Source organism: Camelus dromedarius, chromosome 30 (assembly GCF_036321535.1).
Source record: "Camelus dromedarius isolate mCamDro1 chromosome 30, mCamDro1.pat, whole genome shotgun sequence".
Taxonomy (NCBI): Eukaryota; Metazoa; Chordata; class Mammalia; order Artiodactyla; family Camelidae; genus Camelus; species Camelus dromedarius.
This window is the reverse complement of record NC_087465.1, coordinates 21,749,496-21,766,348: the sequence shown is the minus strand read 5'-3', so window position 1 is coordinate 21,766,348 and position 16,853 is coordinate 21,749,496. Positions and strand designations below refer to the sequence as shown.

The 16,853-nt window shown below is 42.3% G+C and overlaps 1 protein-coding gene across 6 annotated transcripts in view; it reads right to left on the bottom strand.

Moving 5' to 3' along the window:
• Positions 1-16,853, bottom strand: part of WWP1 (WW domain containing E3 ubiquitin protein ligase 1) — an 86,084-nt gene that overhangs the window by 21,518 nt on the left and 47,713 nt on the right. For all 6 annotated transcript variants that reach the window (XR_010378493.1, XM_031441395.2, XM_031441396.2 and 3 more), the window contains 8 exons: positions 11,585-11,680; positions 9,918-10,092; positions 7,554-7,608; positions 7,385-7,469; positions 7,132-7,260; positions 4,206-4,281; positions 4,027-4,098; positions 1,231-1,319 (listed from right to left, as the gene is read on the bottom strand). Coding sequence is in view for 5 of the 6 variants with exons in the window: in XM_031441395.2 (XP_031297255.1) it covers positions 1,231-1,319; positions 4,027-4,098; positions 4,206-4,281; positions 7,132-7,260; positions 7,385-7,469; positions 7,554-7,608; positions 9,918-10,092; positions 11,585-11,680 (777 nt within the window). In the remaining variant the exon portion in view is untranslated. The remainder of the gene's footprint in view (positions 1-1,230; positions 1,320-4,026; positions 4,099-4,205; positions 4,282-7,131; positions 7,261-7,384; positions 7,470-7,553; positions 7,609-9,917; positions 10,093-11,584; positions 11,681-16,853) is intronic.

Here is a 16,853-nt window from a genome sequence, read left to right as displayed (position 1 = left end):
AATTGTGATTTTATAATTCTGACCACCTATGAAATGTGAGTTTAAAAAGAGAGTTGTTTCTATGAAAAGCAAGTTTAATTCTTTGGCAATATTTAATGAAAATATTTTACTAAAAACTAAACTGCTGTCAAATTAGGTTTAGGCAAAGTAATTGAGGGAAAAAATTAAAAAGGATTTCCCATTCATAGTGCTTTACAAGTGTCTGTTAACATTATATCTAGTGAATGTGGAAAACTGTATTCTCAAAAGGACTGAGATTGGATTAAAAACACAAACATAAAATCCACATACACTGCTATAATAGCAAAAAATTAGAAACAACCTTATGCATGGTCCTCCATTAATTACGCTCTCTTTCTACAATGGAACATTGTGCAACCATTAGTGTGAGCTCAATATGTGATATGGAAAGATATCCATGATACACAAAATAACAAAATCAAGCTGCTATCAACTGTTTAAAAAACAAAACAAAACAGCAATATGTACTATAGAGCACACATGTATACAAATTTATATACAGCTGACCCTTAAACAACATGTTTTGAACTCTGCAGGATTTTTTTCAACAAAGATAGTACTTGTATTTTTGTTTAATAAATCTTTAAATTAACTAAGTGTGGGGAAAAGTTCGTGTTCAATTAGGGATCACAGTGTGTGGGACTGAAAGAACTAGGGTTTGAGCTCTGATTCCAGCCAGGCTGCTTCAGCTTCCTACCCTTGCCTGAGTCACTCATCAAGTCCTTTGCTTTGTTTTTAATTGAATTATAGTTGATGTACACTCTTGTGTTTAAGGTGTACAGCAAAGTGATTCACTTACATGTATTTTTCAGGTTCTGTGTCATTAGAGGTTATTACAAGATACTGAATATAATTCCCTGGGCTGTACAGTAAATCCTTGCTGCTCCTCTCTTTTATGTGCAGTAGCTTGTATCTGTTAACCCCACACTCCTCTGTCTCCGAGGCAGAGACAGCAGGATGCATGTTTTTGACTACATAGGGGTCGGTGTCCCTAATCCCCATTTTTTCAAGGGTCAACCATAAATGCAGAGAAAACGCATAGGATATCCAACATAATAATGGTTACCTCTAGAATTGTGTCAACATTTCAATTTTTGTTTTTTAAGATAATTCTGGATTGCTGTTGAAAAAATATATCTTTTCAAGAATATACCCACTGCATACAATGGAGATATACTTATTTCAAAGCAGATGTGTTTTTCGCATTACCTTGCTAGACCACCGTAATCAAGCCCTTCTTCTCCTCGGAATATGACATATAACCGCCTCCTCAAGTCATAGGGTTTTAACGCCATAATCTAATTAAAACAAAAACATGGATATTTAAACACTCATATATAACACAAAATCCTTCCAAAGCAATTCTATTTAAATTTCATCTGTATTTTCAAAATTATACATTTCCTTATCTTAGACGACAGTGCTTTTAACTCATGATACTTATCAAGTGATTTGTTCCACAAACTAGCACAGCTGTGTCTTACTCTACTAAGCTTTCTCTGATCCACTTTCATATAATATCTTTCCTTTCTTCTAGTATTAAATGGTAGTTCTGCTTTGAGGAGCAAGAGAGGAAGAGTTTGACACAGTTTCTAAGGTTGGAAAATACCCTCTGCGCTGTCACTCTCCAACTTGTACCAAAATCTTGCAAAAGGTGACCTGCAGATTTCTCTGACTAGCAACACTTAATGAGAAGCGGAAGTTACTGCTGTGGATCCTGCTTTTATACCACGCTTGCCATTCGAAAAAGGAAGGGAACTCAGCTATTATAAAGAGTTATTCATAAGATGATGAATTTATGTGTAAGAAAGCATATCTTCAAACAGTATCTACACCAAATTTTTACAGTTCTTAAAGGCTTGCATTAAGGTTACTTAGTAAATAGGCTTTACTTTTGGATAAAAATGAATTACTTCCACCAAACAAACGTCAGAACCAAAGCCGAGCCCGGGCTGGGTCGGGGCACAGGTCGGCAGCAGGCCTTCACTTCACAGGCAGCCACGGGCTCAGTCGTGCACGGCGCGAGTCTCCCCGGGCCAGAGGACAGAGCACAGTCAAATCTACCTTGAATTTAGATGGACGCTTTCTAAAGTGAAGTTCAAACAGAGCTTTGGACTAGCTAAGAATTTATTAAACCAAAAAAAGTTCTGATAATAGCCACATTGAGTATCTTGCCCAAACTCCAAAAGCTAGTAAAATGCAGCTGGGCGGTGAACATCTCTGACTTCGGAGAGTTGTTACTCCATTTTGGCTCATATACAGAAAAGTCCCCGTGTATCTGTGTACACGGAGAATCTAGCGCATCGCTGTAATACACTGGGAGGGGACTAAGAAGAAAAATTCTCAACCTCATCAGAAAAAAAAACTGACAATATTTTGGTTTTTTTATCTTTTAAGTATTCTGCAGGTGATTTTGGAGAGGCAGACCTATTACATTCACCTATTCACGCACCAGAAGTTTACTAATGCCTGCCATGTGCAAGGCACCGTCCTAGGTCCTGCGTGCAACGGCAGCAAACTAAAGAGCTGTGCTCCCCTGGGGCCTAATTCCAGGAAGGGAGATAAAGGAAGCCCGTGAGGCGGCGGTGTTACAGCGCAGCGGCGGTAACAGCACCACGAGGGAGGTGAGCGGGGTCTGCATGGGGCGCTGGCAGGTCCCCCGGGATCACGGCACTTACACAGAAACCGAGGAGGTGGGAATTAACACTGGGGTCATTAAAGGAGTATTTAAATGGAATACAGTACCTATACCAACCTAATTTTAATTTAGTAGCATTATCAAGACGTTTTTCTCTCAGTTAATAAAGTCTTAGAAAAGTAATTGTCAAAATGCATCAACTTGTTCCAGAAGCTCTTTAAGCTTCATTTTACTAATCTAATTTATGGCAGAATAATTTTGTCTCTCAGCCTAAGTACCTCTGCCTGTAAAAGGGAGATAATGATAGGAGCTGTCTCAAAGGGATGCTGTGAGGGTGAATTAAGCGAAATGGTGAATACACGCTGCTAGTGCCAAGCATAAGGCAGTCACTCAACACATGATGGGGTTTCTTACGACCATTATTATAATGGACAATCAGTAAGCGGTAGTTATTCTTTTTTTTCCTTTTTTTTGCCAAGTTTCTCTTGTTATCTCTTTTTTGTGGTAGTCTTCCTGTTCCGAATAATTTACAATTCTAAGTGCTAACTCCCTTTAGAGACGCAGAATGCAAGGGGACAAGCTGTACAGTGCTCCCTAGCATCCGGGGTGGGCTGTCCCAGGACACCACCACAGACACCAGAATCCGAGGATGCTCAAGCATGTAACCTATGCACATCTTCCCGTGCACTTTAAATCATCTCTAAATTACTTACAATACCTAAGACAGTGTACGTACTACTCAGGTATAGGCATGCCTCAGAGATACTGCAGGTTTGGCCCCAGACCACCGAAATAAAGAGAGTTACCACAACAGAACAAGTCACAGGAATCTCCTGGGTTCCCGGTGCTTACAGAAGCTACACTGTACTGTAGTCTATTGGGGTGCAACAGCATTCGGTCTCAGAAGACAACACACATACCTAATTTAAAAATTCTTTATTGTTAAAAAGTCACTCACCATCATCTGAGCCATCAGCAAGTCATCATCTTTTCGCAACAGTAACATCAAAGATCAATGATCACCATAACAAATATAATAATAATGGAAAAGTTTGAAATATTTCAAGAATTACGAAAATGTGACACACAGACGCCAAGTGAGCAAATGCTGCTGAAAAAAATGTGCTGACCGACGTGCTCAACACAAGGCTGCCGCAGACCTTCAATTTGCAAAAAACATTGTATGTGCAAAGCGAAATAAAGTGCAGAGCAATACAACACGGTATGCCTGTCATTTGCCAGCGTAAAGCAGATTCACATTTTCCTCTTCTATTTTCTACCTAGTTGGCTGAAGCCATGGATTCAAGAGCTGCAGATACAGAGGGCGGGCTGACGGCACTATTTCATTCTGATGAATTCTTTCTTACCTGTTGGAAGGAATCTTCAAACAACGTCTGCCGGGACACATTGATCTTTACATGGCTGGGTAGTGCATTCGACTGAAAACAAAAACAGTATCATAATATCATGTGAGTTCCAGTGTGTGTACTGTGTGAAGGTAAAACTAAATGGTTATGAGCAGAAGCTTTATTTACCACCGCAGTACCTGGCACAGATAACGGAAGTGAGCGAGCTTCCACCTAAAGCTGCGTTCGTAAGCAATCTGTGGACCACCTTTAGTTCTAAAGAAAAATAAAAGCAAACCATGTGTTAACTCACAATAAAGCTGCATATTTAATACTCAGTATGAAACTGGAGTGTACCAGAGTCCTACAAATGACCTTGGAAACTTACTTGCTGAGAGAGAAGTAAAGATGCATTTAGTGGGCCAACAGAGACTCAAGCAATGAGGACACACAACACACACACACCAGGAGAGTGTGTGTATGATGGATCTTTTGCAAACAAGTCAGTTAAAATATTAAAATCTACTACTGACTATTTCACAGAAAACCTCGTGATAACCCTTAAATTGAAGGAGGACAGAGGCTCTAGACAGAAGAGACATGAACCTTAAACCTGATCCAAAACAGAAACAAACACGGCTGCAGAGAGTCAGCAAAGCAGAATCGAATTCCCAGGAACAAGTGACACCCAGGTGGCCCGGCTCAGCTGGTGGGTGAGGGAAGAGGCAGAGGGAGCAGCGGGCAGGGAGAGGGTCTATTCACAGTGAGAGGGGCTGGGCCTTTCGCCTACTGAGTGACAGCCTAAGAGAAGAGTGCAAAGAACTTTCACATCAAAGGGAACATTCTGGAGTGGATGAAAAATGCTCTCTTCTGTTGTCAGGGTCAAGTGAATTCATTCCACAAATATTTCCAAAAATGCATAGTATGTACCCGGCACTGTTCTAAGCAGTGAGAGCATTACTGTTAATGAAACAGGTAAAAATACCTGTTTTTGTGGAGCCCGTGTGCTAGTGAAGGAGACAGACAAGAAACAGAATGAGTAAGTCAACCACATAGTGGCAGAGGGGGATAAATGTCTCACCACTCCCGCTCCTCAAGAAGGGAAAACAGGCAGTGTGAAAAGGACATGGAGTGAAGTGGGGGGAATTTTTCACCTGTGAAAGGGTGAACAGAGTGGGGTTCAGAGACTAAGCAGTATTTGAGCAAAGACATGGAGGGCAGAAGCCACACAGGTGAGACTGGGTGAAGAGGAAGTCAAAGGCCAGTGTGGAGGCCTCAAGTGTCAGGAAGGGGCCGGTGAGGCTGAAGCAGCGTGAATGAGCAGGGAAAACGGAGATGAGGTTGGAGAGACAGCTGGGGTCCGATGCTGGAAGGACCCGGAAGCCACTGTGATTACTTTGCTTTTCACTCTGATTAAAATGGAAACCACTGAAGGGTTTTATGCAAAGGAATAACTTTTTACTTAAAAAAAAAAAAAAAAGGAAAACAGTCTCCCTGCTATACAGAGAATAATATTACATGAGGCGTGGGTAGAAAGCAGAGGGACGCTTAGAGGAACCACTCCAGGTGAGACAACGGTGGCTTAGAGCCAAGTGGTGGCAGTGGACATGGTGGCCACAGCTGGATTCTGGATCCATTCTGAAGGCGAGGTAGCTAGTTCTTGATGGACTGACTGTGTGTGAGGTGAGTGGGAAAGAGAAGTCAAGGATGAGTCCAAGACTTCTGGCCCGGCACACCTGAGGGTGACACCATCATCAAACGAGACAGGAAACAGCCCAGGCCGGACAGGTGTGACGGGGGTCCTCCAGAAGGGGTTACGAGTTAGAGCTATCAAGTAAGCCGCTGAACGCGTGAAGCAAATTTAAAGAGAAAAGCGCAAGCCAGAGACGCCTTGTGAGTCACTAGTGTGACCTGGACAAGGGTCACCATGGAAGGAGCACAGACAGAAAAGGAGAGACTTAAGGGCTCTGGGCACTTCAACCTCAAGAGGCTGAAGAGAAAAGAAGGACCCAACAAAACAGAGGAAGAAATGAGACCAGAAAGGCAGAAGGATGCCAAGCAAGCTGAGTCAGGAGAGAGAAATTTCCATCAAATGCTCCTGACTGCGTCAGATGAGACAGAACTGCAAAGCCACCCCCAGACGAACAACGCAGAGGTCCCCGGTGCCCTCAGTAAGGCCAGGGCCGGGGAGCCTCCCTGTTGTCCGTCTGAGAGAGGAATCAGAAACAGCCATTCAGAGACAGCTCTTCCAGGTCGTATTCCTCTAAGGGCAGCAACAGAAGTGAACTGTCACTGATGGATTTGTAAGGTGAAGAGCTGTGGTTTTTGCTTGTCTGTTTTTGACCTAGGAGAAATAACAGCTAGTGAGAATAGTTCAGTAGAGAAAGAAAAGCTGATGATGGGGGCTAGAAAGCCGGCTGCGGGGGCAGCAACGGAGAAGAGCGGGGCGGCTCCGGTGCACCAGCGGAGGGACGGCGCTCGAGAGCGACAGTGCGCGCTCGTCTTCAGGACGAAGAGCGAAGCCCGATGCTGACAGGTGGGCAGATGTGATGGGAGAATCTGTGGAAGACTTTTATGGCTGCTTCTCCTTCCCTGGTGATGCAAGGACGTCACACCTAAGTAGACTGCGGATGAAGGAGAGCGTTCAAATGCTTCATGATGTCATGTTTACCTGGAGCTTCGGTTTTGCTGACCACTGCACTCCCTGATGCAGCAGCAGGAGATGTGCCGGTTACGGGCAGACCCTGGACAGACCGCCTTGGTCGGAAGCCACTTCCACTACCTGCCGTACGACTGCGTAAGTGAGTTACGCTCCCTAAGCCTCACTTGGAAAATGACAGTATCTACCTCAAGTCGCTGCTGGAAGATAAAATGAGCTAATGTACATAAAGCGCTCAGAAGAACCCTGGGCACAGAGCACTCACTGGCTAAGCATTTACTACTGTTATTAAGGAATTCTGTGCCACAAACCCATTCCGTAGTAAGGCAGAGCAAAGACGGGTAAACTAGAGCATTACTTGTGTAGATTTTCTTGATGTGCAATGTGAAGTTTGCTGCTAACCTTGAGACTAAACGGGAAGCAAACCTTTATGTCCTCATCACCCAGCATTTAAGAACCTCACTTACACAGACGACTTCCCATTGCGAGGATCTTTGAAAGTTGTTGTTCTTGTGTTATGATCAACAAAGTACCTCACGCCTTCCCGGGTGTACCTGATTTCCCAGCCTTCCGGCAGGGGTTCTTCATTCTGTAAGCTGAAAGGTAACGTTACAGTCACATGGTGAGCATCTTCTAGGTGCAGGGAAACACCCGAAGCCAGGCTGACCTGGCTCTGTCCGCAGACACCTGCGGGACACGGAGGCCGCAGCACATACGTACCCTTGAGTCCTGGGGTCCTCCCACTGGGTTGTTTTCGTGTTATGATTCACAAAGTAAACTCTGTCTGTTGAATCCACTCTTTTTTCTAAAAAACAGAGTGAGAGAGCATTTAACAACTATATGCTATATATACCTTTCAGATATTTTTACCAACAACCAATTCGCTTACCCCAGCCTGGTGGCAAAGGCCCGTACGGGTCATTTTCTGCAGCTAACATTGAAGCCTGATTGGAGAAGAGGGTGGGGAGAGGAAATTTAAAAACAGTATTTTAATATATGAAATTTAAAAACAGTATTTTAATATAAAAGAATAAACTAAGCACTTGGCAGAATCACATTTTATAATAATTCTCTAAAAAATACAATAAAGGAATGTGAATGTAGTAATTTAAAGACACAAAGTCCTAAAAATATAATAGATTAAGAGAAGTCAATCAAGTGATAAAATTTAATTAGTTTCTCTAAAATGATTTAGAAATGATATACTGACATTAACATTTTAATCTTTTAGCCCACTCCGTAACAGTCTACAGGAGTCAAAGGCATGAGACAGAGAGTATATAGCAAATTGTGGTGTTTAGATGAGGTAATATTATTTTAAAAGAGAATAGCTAAGGGGAGGCTGTAGCTCAGTGGTAGAGCATGTGCTTAGCATGCAAAAGGTCCTGGGTTCAATCCCCAGTACCTCCTCTAAAAAATAAAAAATTAGTAAACCTAATCACCTCGCCCCGCCCTGCCCTGCCCAAAAGAAATAGTTACCACAGTTCTCCTTAAAGCAAATGCCTATTAATAAAATTAAACTTTAGTATTATCTACAGACAAATAAACTTTAATGTTTGTATTAGTATCTTTTATATATTCATACTTAAAAATTTATTAATGCTTATGTATTACAACCCAGAAATATAGTCAAAAGAAAATACAAACATTTTACCATCAATTTTAAAAGACAAATATAAAAATCATTACCTGTAAAATCACTTCTTAATGATACAAGTATACACATCTTGATAAATATTTTATAAACAGATACCGTTAATTGTACTCAATATCCATTTTCTACTCCTTCTGTGATAACCACATCACTGTTTTGTCTGTGGTGTCAATGTGTCCATCTGAGAATATTCCATTCCCAGCCTTCCCTGTGGCTGCGTTAGCAGAATGACCACTCTGGCCAATGAGGGACAGGCAGAAGTCCCTGATGAGGGCATCCTTCCCAAGTAAAGGGCAGGGGCTTACTAGAAAAAAAGCCATCCCCTCTCCCAATCTCCCCTTCCCTTTCTTTTTGCCTGGATGTAGAATGAGACCGGGGGCAGCAGATCCAGAAGATCAAGATTCAAAGCATGAAGCCAGATGAGGATGGGGGAGCAAAAGGGCAGAGAGAACCTGGGCACTTGGTGGCACTACCAAGCCAAGGCAGAACTGGCCCAGACTCTGACCCTAGACCTGCTGTTGTATTTGGATAACCAAACCTCAGTCTGTTTAAGGAAACGTCCTTAAACATTCTGCTGTGTGCAGAACACACTTCTGATGTGCACTATCACCTAATTCTGCCATTTCCCAAAGGTTTTCATGTGTACAGTGAAGCTCAACCACACAGAGTACATAATCTGTTCACTATGCACAGCTAAATGGCGGACCCTTACACAGATTTCTGTACAAGTTATGAAAAAACCAGCAACAGCAGCAGGAGACGCGGGATGGCTGGGCTGGCCCGCCCGCTCTCTGCTGGCTGCACAGAACCGGGAGCGGGGCAATCCAGAAATGAGAACTTACTACTTAACCCTCAAGGAAAGTGGAGTCGGATGTGCCAGCCTGAGGCAGGATTCTGAAGAAAGAGGTGAGCCTCCTTTTTGTATCTTTCCTAACTCCCTTCTAGATTTTGGGATTTCGAGTTGCCTCAGAACACTATAGAGATGCCCAGTACTTAAAATTCGTACTTCCTACTTACTGTGATCAAATCTATTTCACAAAGGGATTTTCCCCCCAACTAATGTGGGCGTTTGCTTATGGCAAAAAATAGACAACCAATTGGTCAAATTTTCAGACAGCATTGAGTTTTTCGGACAAAACTATCTGCAATCCCAAGAATGCATACTTGGTGGGCGAAAGCAGATGAAAGCGTTGTTTCTGAGAACCTGGGATGGGAATCAGAGTAGCTGGACTATGGAAAGACTGGCCTTAATAAGCAGGAAGCAACTTGTTTTATTTAAAGCAAACAAAATGATTATAATTAAAAGCAGAGGATTGGGAATTGGCAAAGACAAATTGCTTTATTAAGAAATTGCACTGGTGGAACTACCACTTAATAAAGACAAAAGCCTGAGTGTATAGTGATGCTGGTAAACTAGAATTAAAGAAAAACAAAAAAACTTAAAGTGCTTATGTATATCAGAAATGCTAATTATTAAACAGCCACTGAAAAATAAAACTTGTAATGCAATCTCTAACATTTGAGAAAAGTCACCAAGTTAGAAAAGGGCAAGTGCCTGGAGGACGCGGTTGCGCTAACGTCTTGTAACTCCCTCATTACCGAGTAGAGGTACCGCTGGTTGAACTGCTGCATGGCCCCCTGCAGCTGGCTCCGCTGAGACTGCCACTGCTCGAAGTTCCGGACAGACTCCATGGTGGGCCGCTGCCAGGTGGTCGTTCTCGTGTTATGATCCACATAGTAAACTCTTCCCCGATCATCAACTCTTCTTTCCCAACTACCGAATAAAATCAGCAGTGAGAAAAATGAAAATAAACAATCATCTCTTAATACACAAAACTACAATATAGTTCGGTAACTCTTCACTCAAATCACTTAAAAACCAAGTCTAAGACATGATAAGTTGAAAGGATATACTGACATCCTTCAGAAGAATTATGAACGTGTCACTTGCTATTTATTTTAGCTGAATTACCTTCTCATTCTTCCCGTACGTGATTTCTAAGGACTGTCTAAAAAAGACGCCATAGACTGAACAGTGCCCGTGTCAGTTTGACGTTCCTTTCTCCCTCTTTTTCAGATAAACACTACGTGCTTACTGTTTACTTAGCAATCTGCCTCTATCATCCCTGCCCAAGTACAGGATTCTAAGTCAACTAACTCATAGCTTTTAAACCCACCTTCCCGCTGAAGTGCCAAAGGGACCACACTGTGTCACCTCCCCGTTTCTGGGCACAGTGTAGAAATCAACTCACCATTTCAGCCTCAACCCCATTAAGGTCTTTCAGGAGCCCCATGTGAGAGCCAAACAGCTACTTGCTGGCCCCACATGTGTCATACGTTTCATTCTATCACGGCTTTGTTTTAATATTCCCTCAGAATAGAAGGCTCTTCTCCACCAACCAGAATTCTCCCCATCCTCCAGGGGGCAGCTCACTTTAAGCCAATCTGTGTCATTAATTCTTATGATTTCAGAACCCTTTCAGCAACAAATCTCACAAAATAATGTAATTGTTGCCTTGAGTTTTCTGGACTTTGAGTATGTTTACACTGGCGGACTCTGAGTTGCGCGTGCAGGGACAGATACCGCGAGTGGCCAAGACAGTGAGGAGAACGTTCCGGGCAGAGGCAGAGAGGGAGGAGACTGTAAGCATAACTCAGCCAGCTCTCGGCGCAGCGTGCGGGGAGTTATGAATGAGCACGGAGGAGAAGGAAGACCGGTTTGTGAATGGCCTCGAATCACAGCCTAAGAGCATAAACTTTTTTCAGTTTTCAAAATTTTTATATTTTTTTTCATGAAAAATCCTCTAGGATTTTAGCCATAATGTAATGTAATTTTACTTGTAGCAATTTACTAGATAGTAATTTTGAATCACACTGACATCTCTCACGTAAAGCCCGGTTTGATCACGATCTACGGGGAAGCGCACATATAAGCTGTCCTCCATCAGACTTGCGTCCCTTTCATACATGTAACTTGTCCTGAGTACGTCACTAAAAAGGAACAAGGACCGAAACTGGGTCAAAATTCTGCAACTACTCTCAGTAAACTCACACCAGTGTTTGACAAACTCTTAAGGAAGCCCTTCAGACTAATTGTGAAAGAGACACAATATAACCAATCTGGTCTACTGGACATTCACTCTCCACAAAAGCAGACCGAGGAAACTCATGCACCCCGCAGGATGGAAGAATCATTCTGTGTTGCACTGGATAAACGTTTACATGCATGACAAAGCACAGCTGAAGATGGTGAGACGCTACGTTACCCTGGAGGTAAAGGCTGCGGCCTCTCCCACGTGGTGGTTCGAGTGTTATGATCCACATAATAGGTTCTACCATGAGGATCTTTTCTCTGTTCCCACCTAAAACGCAAAAATAAAAGTCAAAGATGACAAACCAAGACAACCTGAAAAAGTACTCCTTATAATCCAGAAAATGACAGATACGTTTTACTTTAAAAGATCGCATTTATATATATCTGTATATGTATATACATACACACACACACACACAAAATGAAGTTGTTTCTTTTCTCAATTATTAGTGCTTTTCACTTTTTTCATTTTTCCTTTTTTAATACCAGTACCAGAAACTCGGTAAGTACAGTTAGCAGGGAGCACTGAATAATACCTGAATTTCTTAAGTCACTAATTTACAGAATTCCAAATAATCACAAAACTGAAATTTAATCAAGGGTAAAGGAACTTTCAGCCTAATATCACTCCCAAAGCACAAAATGTCAATGAAGTAATATCCATTTTTGCCTGCTATTAAAAAAAATACACATCTGAAAGATTTCAGCAGAAATGGCCTTAAAGCAGGAGGTGACACAGCTCTAAGACAACTCTTTCTTCTAGATGCAGAGTGCCTTCTTGTGCACATCTACCCCTCTCTCATTTTGGTAAGTCTCTGAGTCTATGGGCATCTCAGTTTTATCTTTCTCTGTTTTATCTCGAAGACTCTCAATCTCTCATTTTCCCCACTCTCATTTTCTCCTCTGTGATCCCTGTTTCTTCCTCTCTAATCTTTCCTTAAAATGGCATAGAAATTTTAAATATAAAAAATAAAAACCTGGTTTTTCTGAGTTTAACATTCTTGGTTCCAACTGAAAGCAGAAAAAGTGAAAAATATTTTCCTTTCTCTTAGACACAAGGATCCAATTTAATTTGACTTCTTTTTGATTAGAGGCCTTTAATTATTTTCCTACACAATGACCATACATATTGAAGTTTTTCCCTAAACAAGGTGTACACATACATACATACTTAAAATGGCATGCAAAAAATAATCATCTGTTTAAGCCGCATCTAACATTAGTCACGAGATGCTTAAATAGTAACCATGAACAATGAAGGTGCCCAAGTTCACAGGCGACTTAGGATCACATAAACTATTAACCTTATCTATCACAAATCAGCGGTATAAAATCCTACACTGAAACACCCATGCTATCCTGTGCTACAAAAATCTAGATATATAAGTATTTCACTAAAACCTGAAATTTCAGACTTACTTCCTTTGTTTTTATGTAACAAAAAAGTTCATGGAAAGGTAGGATTTAAGGAATTTCGTTTTAAAGACATTTCAGGGAATACTTAGAACACTTACCAATGGGCTACTGATTTGTATGAAAGCTTAATGGCCAGAAACAAATACCTGCAAAGTGTATCAAGTTTCAAGAACTTTCTGATAATGGTACCTTCGCTATTTTTAGGTATTAATTCCTACAGTCAGTCGTTGAATTTGTATTGCTGTTCTCTATCAAAACTTCCTGGCTTCCATCCTTTCTTAACAAGTACTCTTTTACTGCTTTTAATTTAGGTTTGAATTTTTATCAAAATTACATATACGTCTTTTTTTCTTTTTAACAAGCTTGCTTTACTACTTGTTTAATTTCAAACATAATGTATTGATTTCTCACTATGGAAGATAAAGCTGTCTCTTTACTGCAAATGTACACTCTGTAACTTGGACCCTCCTTCCAACAGCTCCAAATACACTCATACGCCATGTCCTTCCTTCCCTTACAATTTTTAGGGCTGGGTAAACCCTCCCAACAGCTGAGCCATGGAACATGACATGATTTGTCTCTTTAATTGTCTCCTTTCCCCCCACTTTCTTATTTTCTATGTACTTCTTATTAATTGAACTCCAAATATTTTTTCCAGTTGCGTAAGTCTCCCAAAACATTCAAGCTCACTGGGTCTTTGATCAGCTGCACCTGCCTTCTGAGGAGCTGCCAGTTTAGAGCCGCTGAGCGTGGGGGCTGCTCACATCTGCCACAAGCTTCCCTTTCGTCAAAAATAAACATAATCAAGAGCGCCATCCATAAAGCGAACTACGAAGCCCTTTTTTAGTTTCATCCTAAGTTAACTGCAAACATTTCTAATTTAACAGTCAATAAATATTCAGCAAGCACTCAGCTTCCAAGTATAATGCAAGCCACATGGTTCTTCATTTTTCCACAAGGGATCACTTCCAGAGTTCAGTGTTTTTGTTCCAAAGGGAATTTATCTTCCTCAACTAAATTGGTTGTTACACAGAACCTCATATTCAGAACTACTTTTGGATACCATCTTTGTAATTTTCTATGTTCTATTCCCTAGATCAAGGGTAGGCAAACTTTTTCTGGGAAGTGCTAGATAGTAAATATTTTAGGCCTTGTGGGCCAAAAGGCAACATCAATACCGCGTAGGCACTTCCCTAGTAAAAGCAAATCACACCGCCCCCCCCGCCCCCCACCCCCTGCAGTAGGGCGCCCCAGGCTGCAGCCCTGCTGTGTACCCGGCGGCCCTCTGCTGACAATGCTCCTGGCCACCAAGGGAGGAGCCTGGCAAGTTTCTCCATCTGCCCAGCGACTCTGGGGTCCCAGTGTGCTTCCTCTTCTCCCAGGCAGCCGGTGCACCAGGAAGCAACTCACTGAGCTGTCACTCCCAGAGTGATAGTCTACTTGGTAGGGAACAACAGTCGCCAAGAATGAGTTCCTAAGGCCTGAGTGGTGACCAGAGCGGGATTTGGGCAGCAATGGGGGGGGCAGTATAGGGACAAAGGGGTACACCCAGGCTTCGTCTGGGGGACTCACAGTGACAGCCCACAAGAGCTGTCCCCGTGGACCCTGTAACAGTGAGGGGCTGGAATTGGCCAGAGACTGGATTATCCCAGCATAGAAATTCACGAACACCCCCCAAACAGGTGCAGGTACCAGGCCGACAGGCGAGACTTCTTAGCGGAGTTCTTTAATGTCACAGAGACACACGCCGACGTGTAACTGCCGCCCCTCACCTTCAACCACGCTCCTCCCCGCTCCAGTGTCTAGACACAGTCTCCCTGTCTCACTAAGACACTGTGTATAAATCCCCAAAACCCACTGTGGAAGGATTTTGGTAAAGACATTACAATAAAAACAACAGAATTAAGTTACTAACTGGGTCTCTACTGGTTTCAAATTTGGATAATGGGCAGATAGATGTAAGACTTGCTTTCTCGTAAACCACGATCAGCAGCTGCTTGGCCGTTCCGTGCGCTTGCTCCTCTCCTGGCTCCTGCCATCAGCAGCTGACCGCCTTCTACGTCACTCCCATTTTTTAAAACGAAAGACTACTCCCCAGTTCGGTATTTCTTCTTGCTCGCCTCTACCAAACATTCCTCTTTCCCTGTATGTTCCCAGGGAAAAAGCTCTACACCATCGTTCCCCCTCTTTCAAAGAGCTTTCTATCACACTTCCAACCCCACCCCCCCACCCCCTCCCCGGCCCATTCACTCCATCACAGAGCCATCTGAATACAGCGCTATTTCCCAGAAACCACTCTGTCAAAGGTCAACAATGAATAATCTCTCTGTCATTAAATTCAATGAGTGCCTTTCAATTCTCCTCTGACTTGAATTTTCAGGAGCTTTTGACCTTGTCAACCATTTCCTCAGAAGCATTTACCAGCCAGGGGCTTTGCTCAATTGCTCACTGACTCAAAATCATTTAATCAAGCACTAATTTACTTATAAATATTTATTGAGTACCTGCTGTATGGAAGACAGCGTTTTAGGCATGAGGAATACAGAAATGGACTCAGTAAACCCCTTTTCAGTCTAGTGGAGAGAAACTGACAGTAACACACAAACATACATGTCACCTGGTGATTTAAATGTTATAAAGAAAAATAAAACAAGTAACATCATGCTGATTTAAAAAAAAAACAAAACCCTGAAGAGCTCATACCAATCTCATTTATGCTAAGTTCTATAACAGGGAAAACTAATTCATAATCTACTGCGGTGAAAAACTGGGAGAGCGATGACTTATTCCCTAAAAGTAGGGACAGGGACTGAAACGGGGCTTGAGAGAACTTTCTGGGGTGATGATAGTATTCTAATCATGATAAGGGTTTGGGTGATTTGCATTTGTCAAAACTCATCAAAATGGTACATTTAAGACATGTGCATTTTCTTCTATGTACATTTTACCTAAAAATCTTTAAACAAATATTGAACTCTAGTTAATGACAGACAAGCTGAAGTTTCGAGAGCCAAAATGTACTGATATCTGTGACTTACTGAATTATGTTTAAAAATTAGACGAATGGAGAAATGAAGAGACAGGAGATAAAGCAAGCAGAGTAAAATGTCAGTTACAGACACTGTGGTAGACAGATACATGGGTGTTCACTGCAAAATTCTTTTACTTTTCCTGCATGCTTGTAAATTTTCACAACAGTAGGTTGGGAAAAAATAAGTCCAGGTAAGAAGGATGGGGACAGACGGGCCTGATTTGGACAGAGCGATCGGGAAAGGCCTCTGGAACCAGGTAACATTTGAGCAGAGACATGCAGATATGTGACAAACGACATTCCACACAGAAGTCAGAGCAAGTGCAACGGCCTTTGGGTAAGATCACGCTTGGTGTAACGCTCAGACACCATCCTCGGGCTAGAATTCTCTTCCTTCACAACACCGGCAAAGTTACACTGAGTAACACTAAGTTACCAAAGAGAGGAAGCACAGGAACGAAAGAGATTTCTGAGGAAAGAGGGAAGATGTAGATCTGAAAACTGCTGACTCACATGGTTACAGAAGCCACGTGCTGCACGGGCCAGAGAGCGGAGCGCGGCTCCACTCCCCCTTCCACTCCTCACGCCAGTGACCATCCCCCAGCCCAACGTCACCTGAGGAGACTAGCGCCCACCTTACTGCAGGCTCCTTAACTTCTCACCTGGATTAGCAGCTTCTAAACTTTTTGGGCAAGAGCTCACAAAGTAAGAAATATATTTGACATAATCATCTCTGTGTGCACCAGACTATTTACCTACAGATTTTATACAGACAAACACACACCAGAAAAAGACTTCCCAGAAATAACTAGCACACTTACCTAACACATTTAGGTATTTTCTGCTCTATTCTATATTGACATACTTCATTATGTGTTGAAATGCTCGTCACAATCTATCAACAGGTTGCAACCTGCGATCTGAAAGTCACTCATCTGGATTCCTACAAAATTCTCCTAACGCAAAAGACAGCATGCGGTGGCTACAGGCGTGG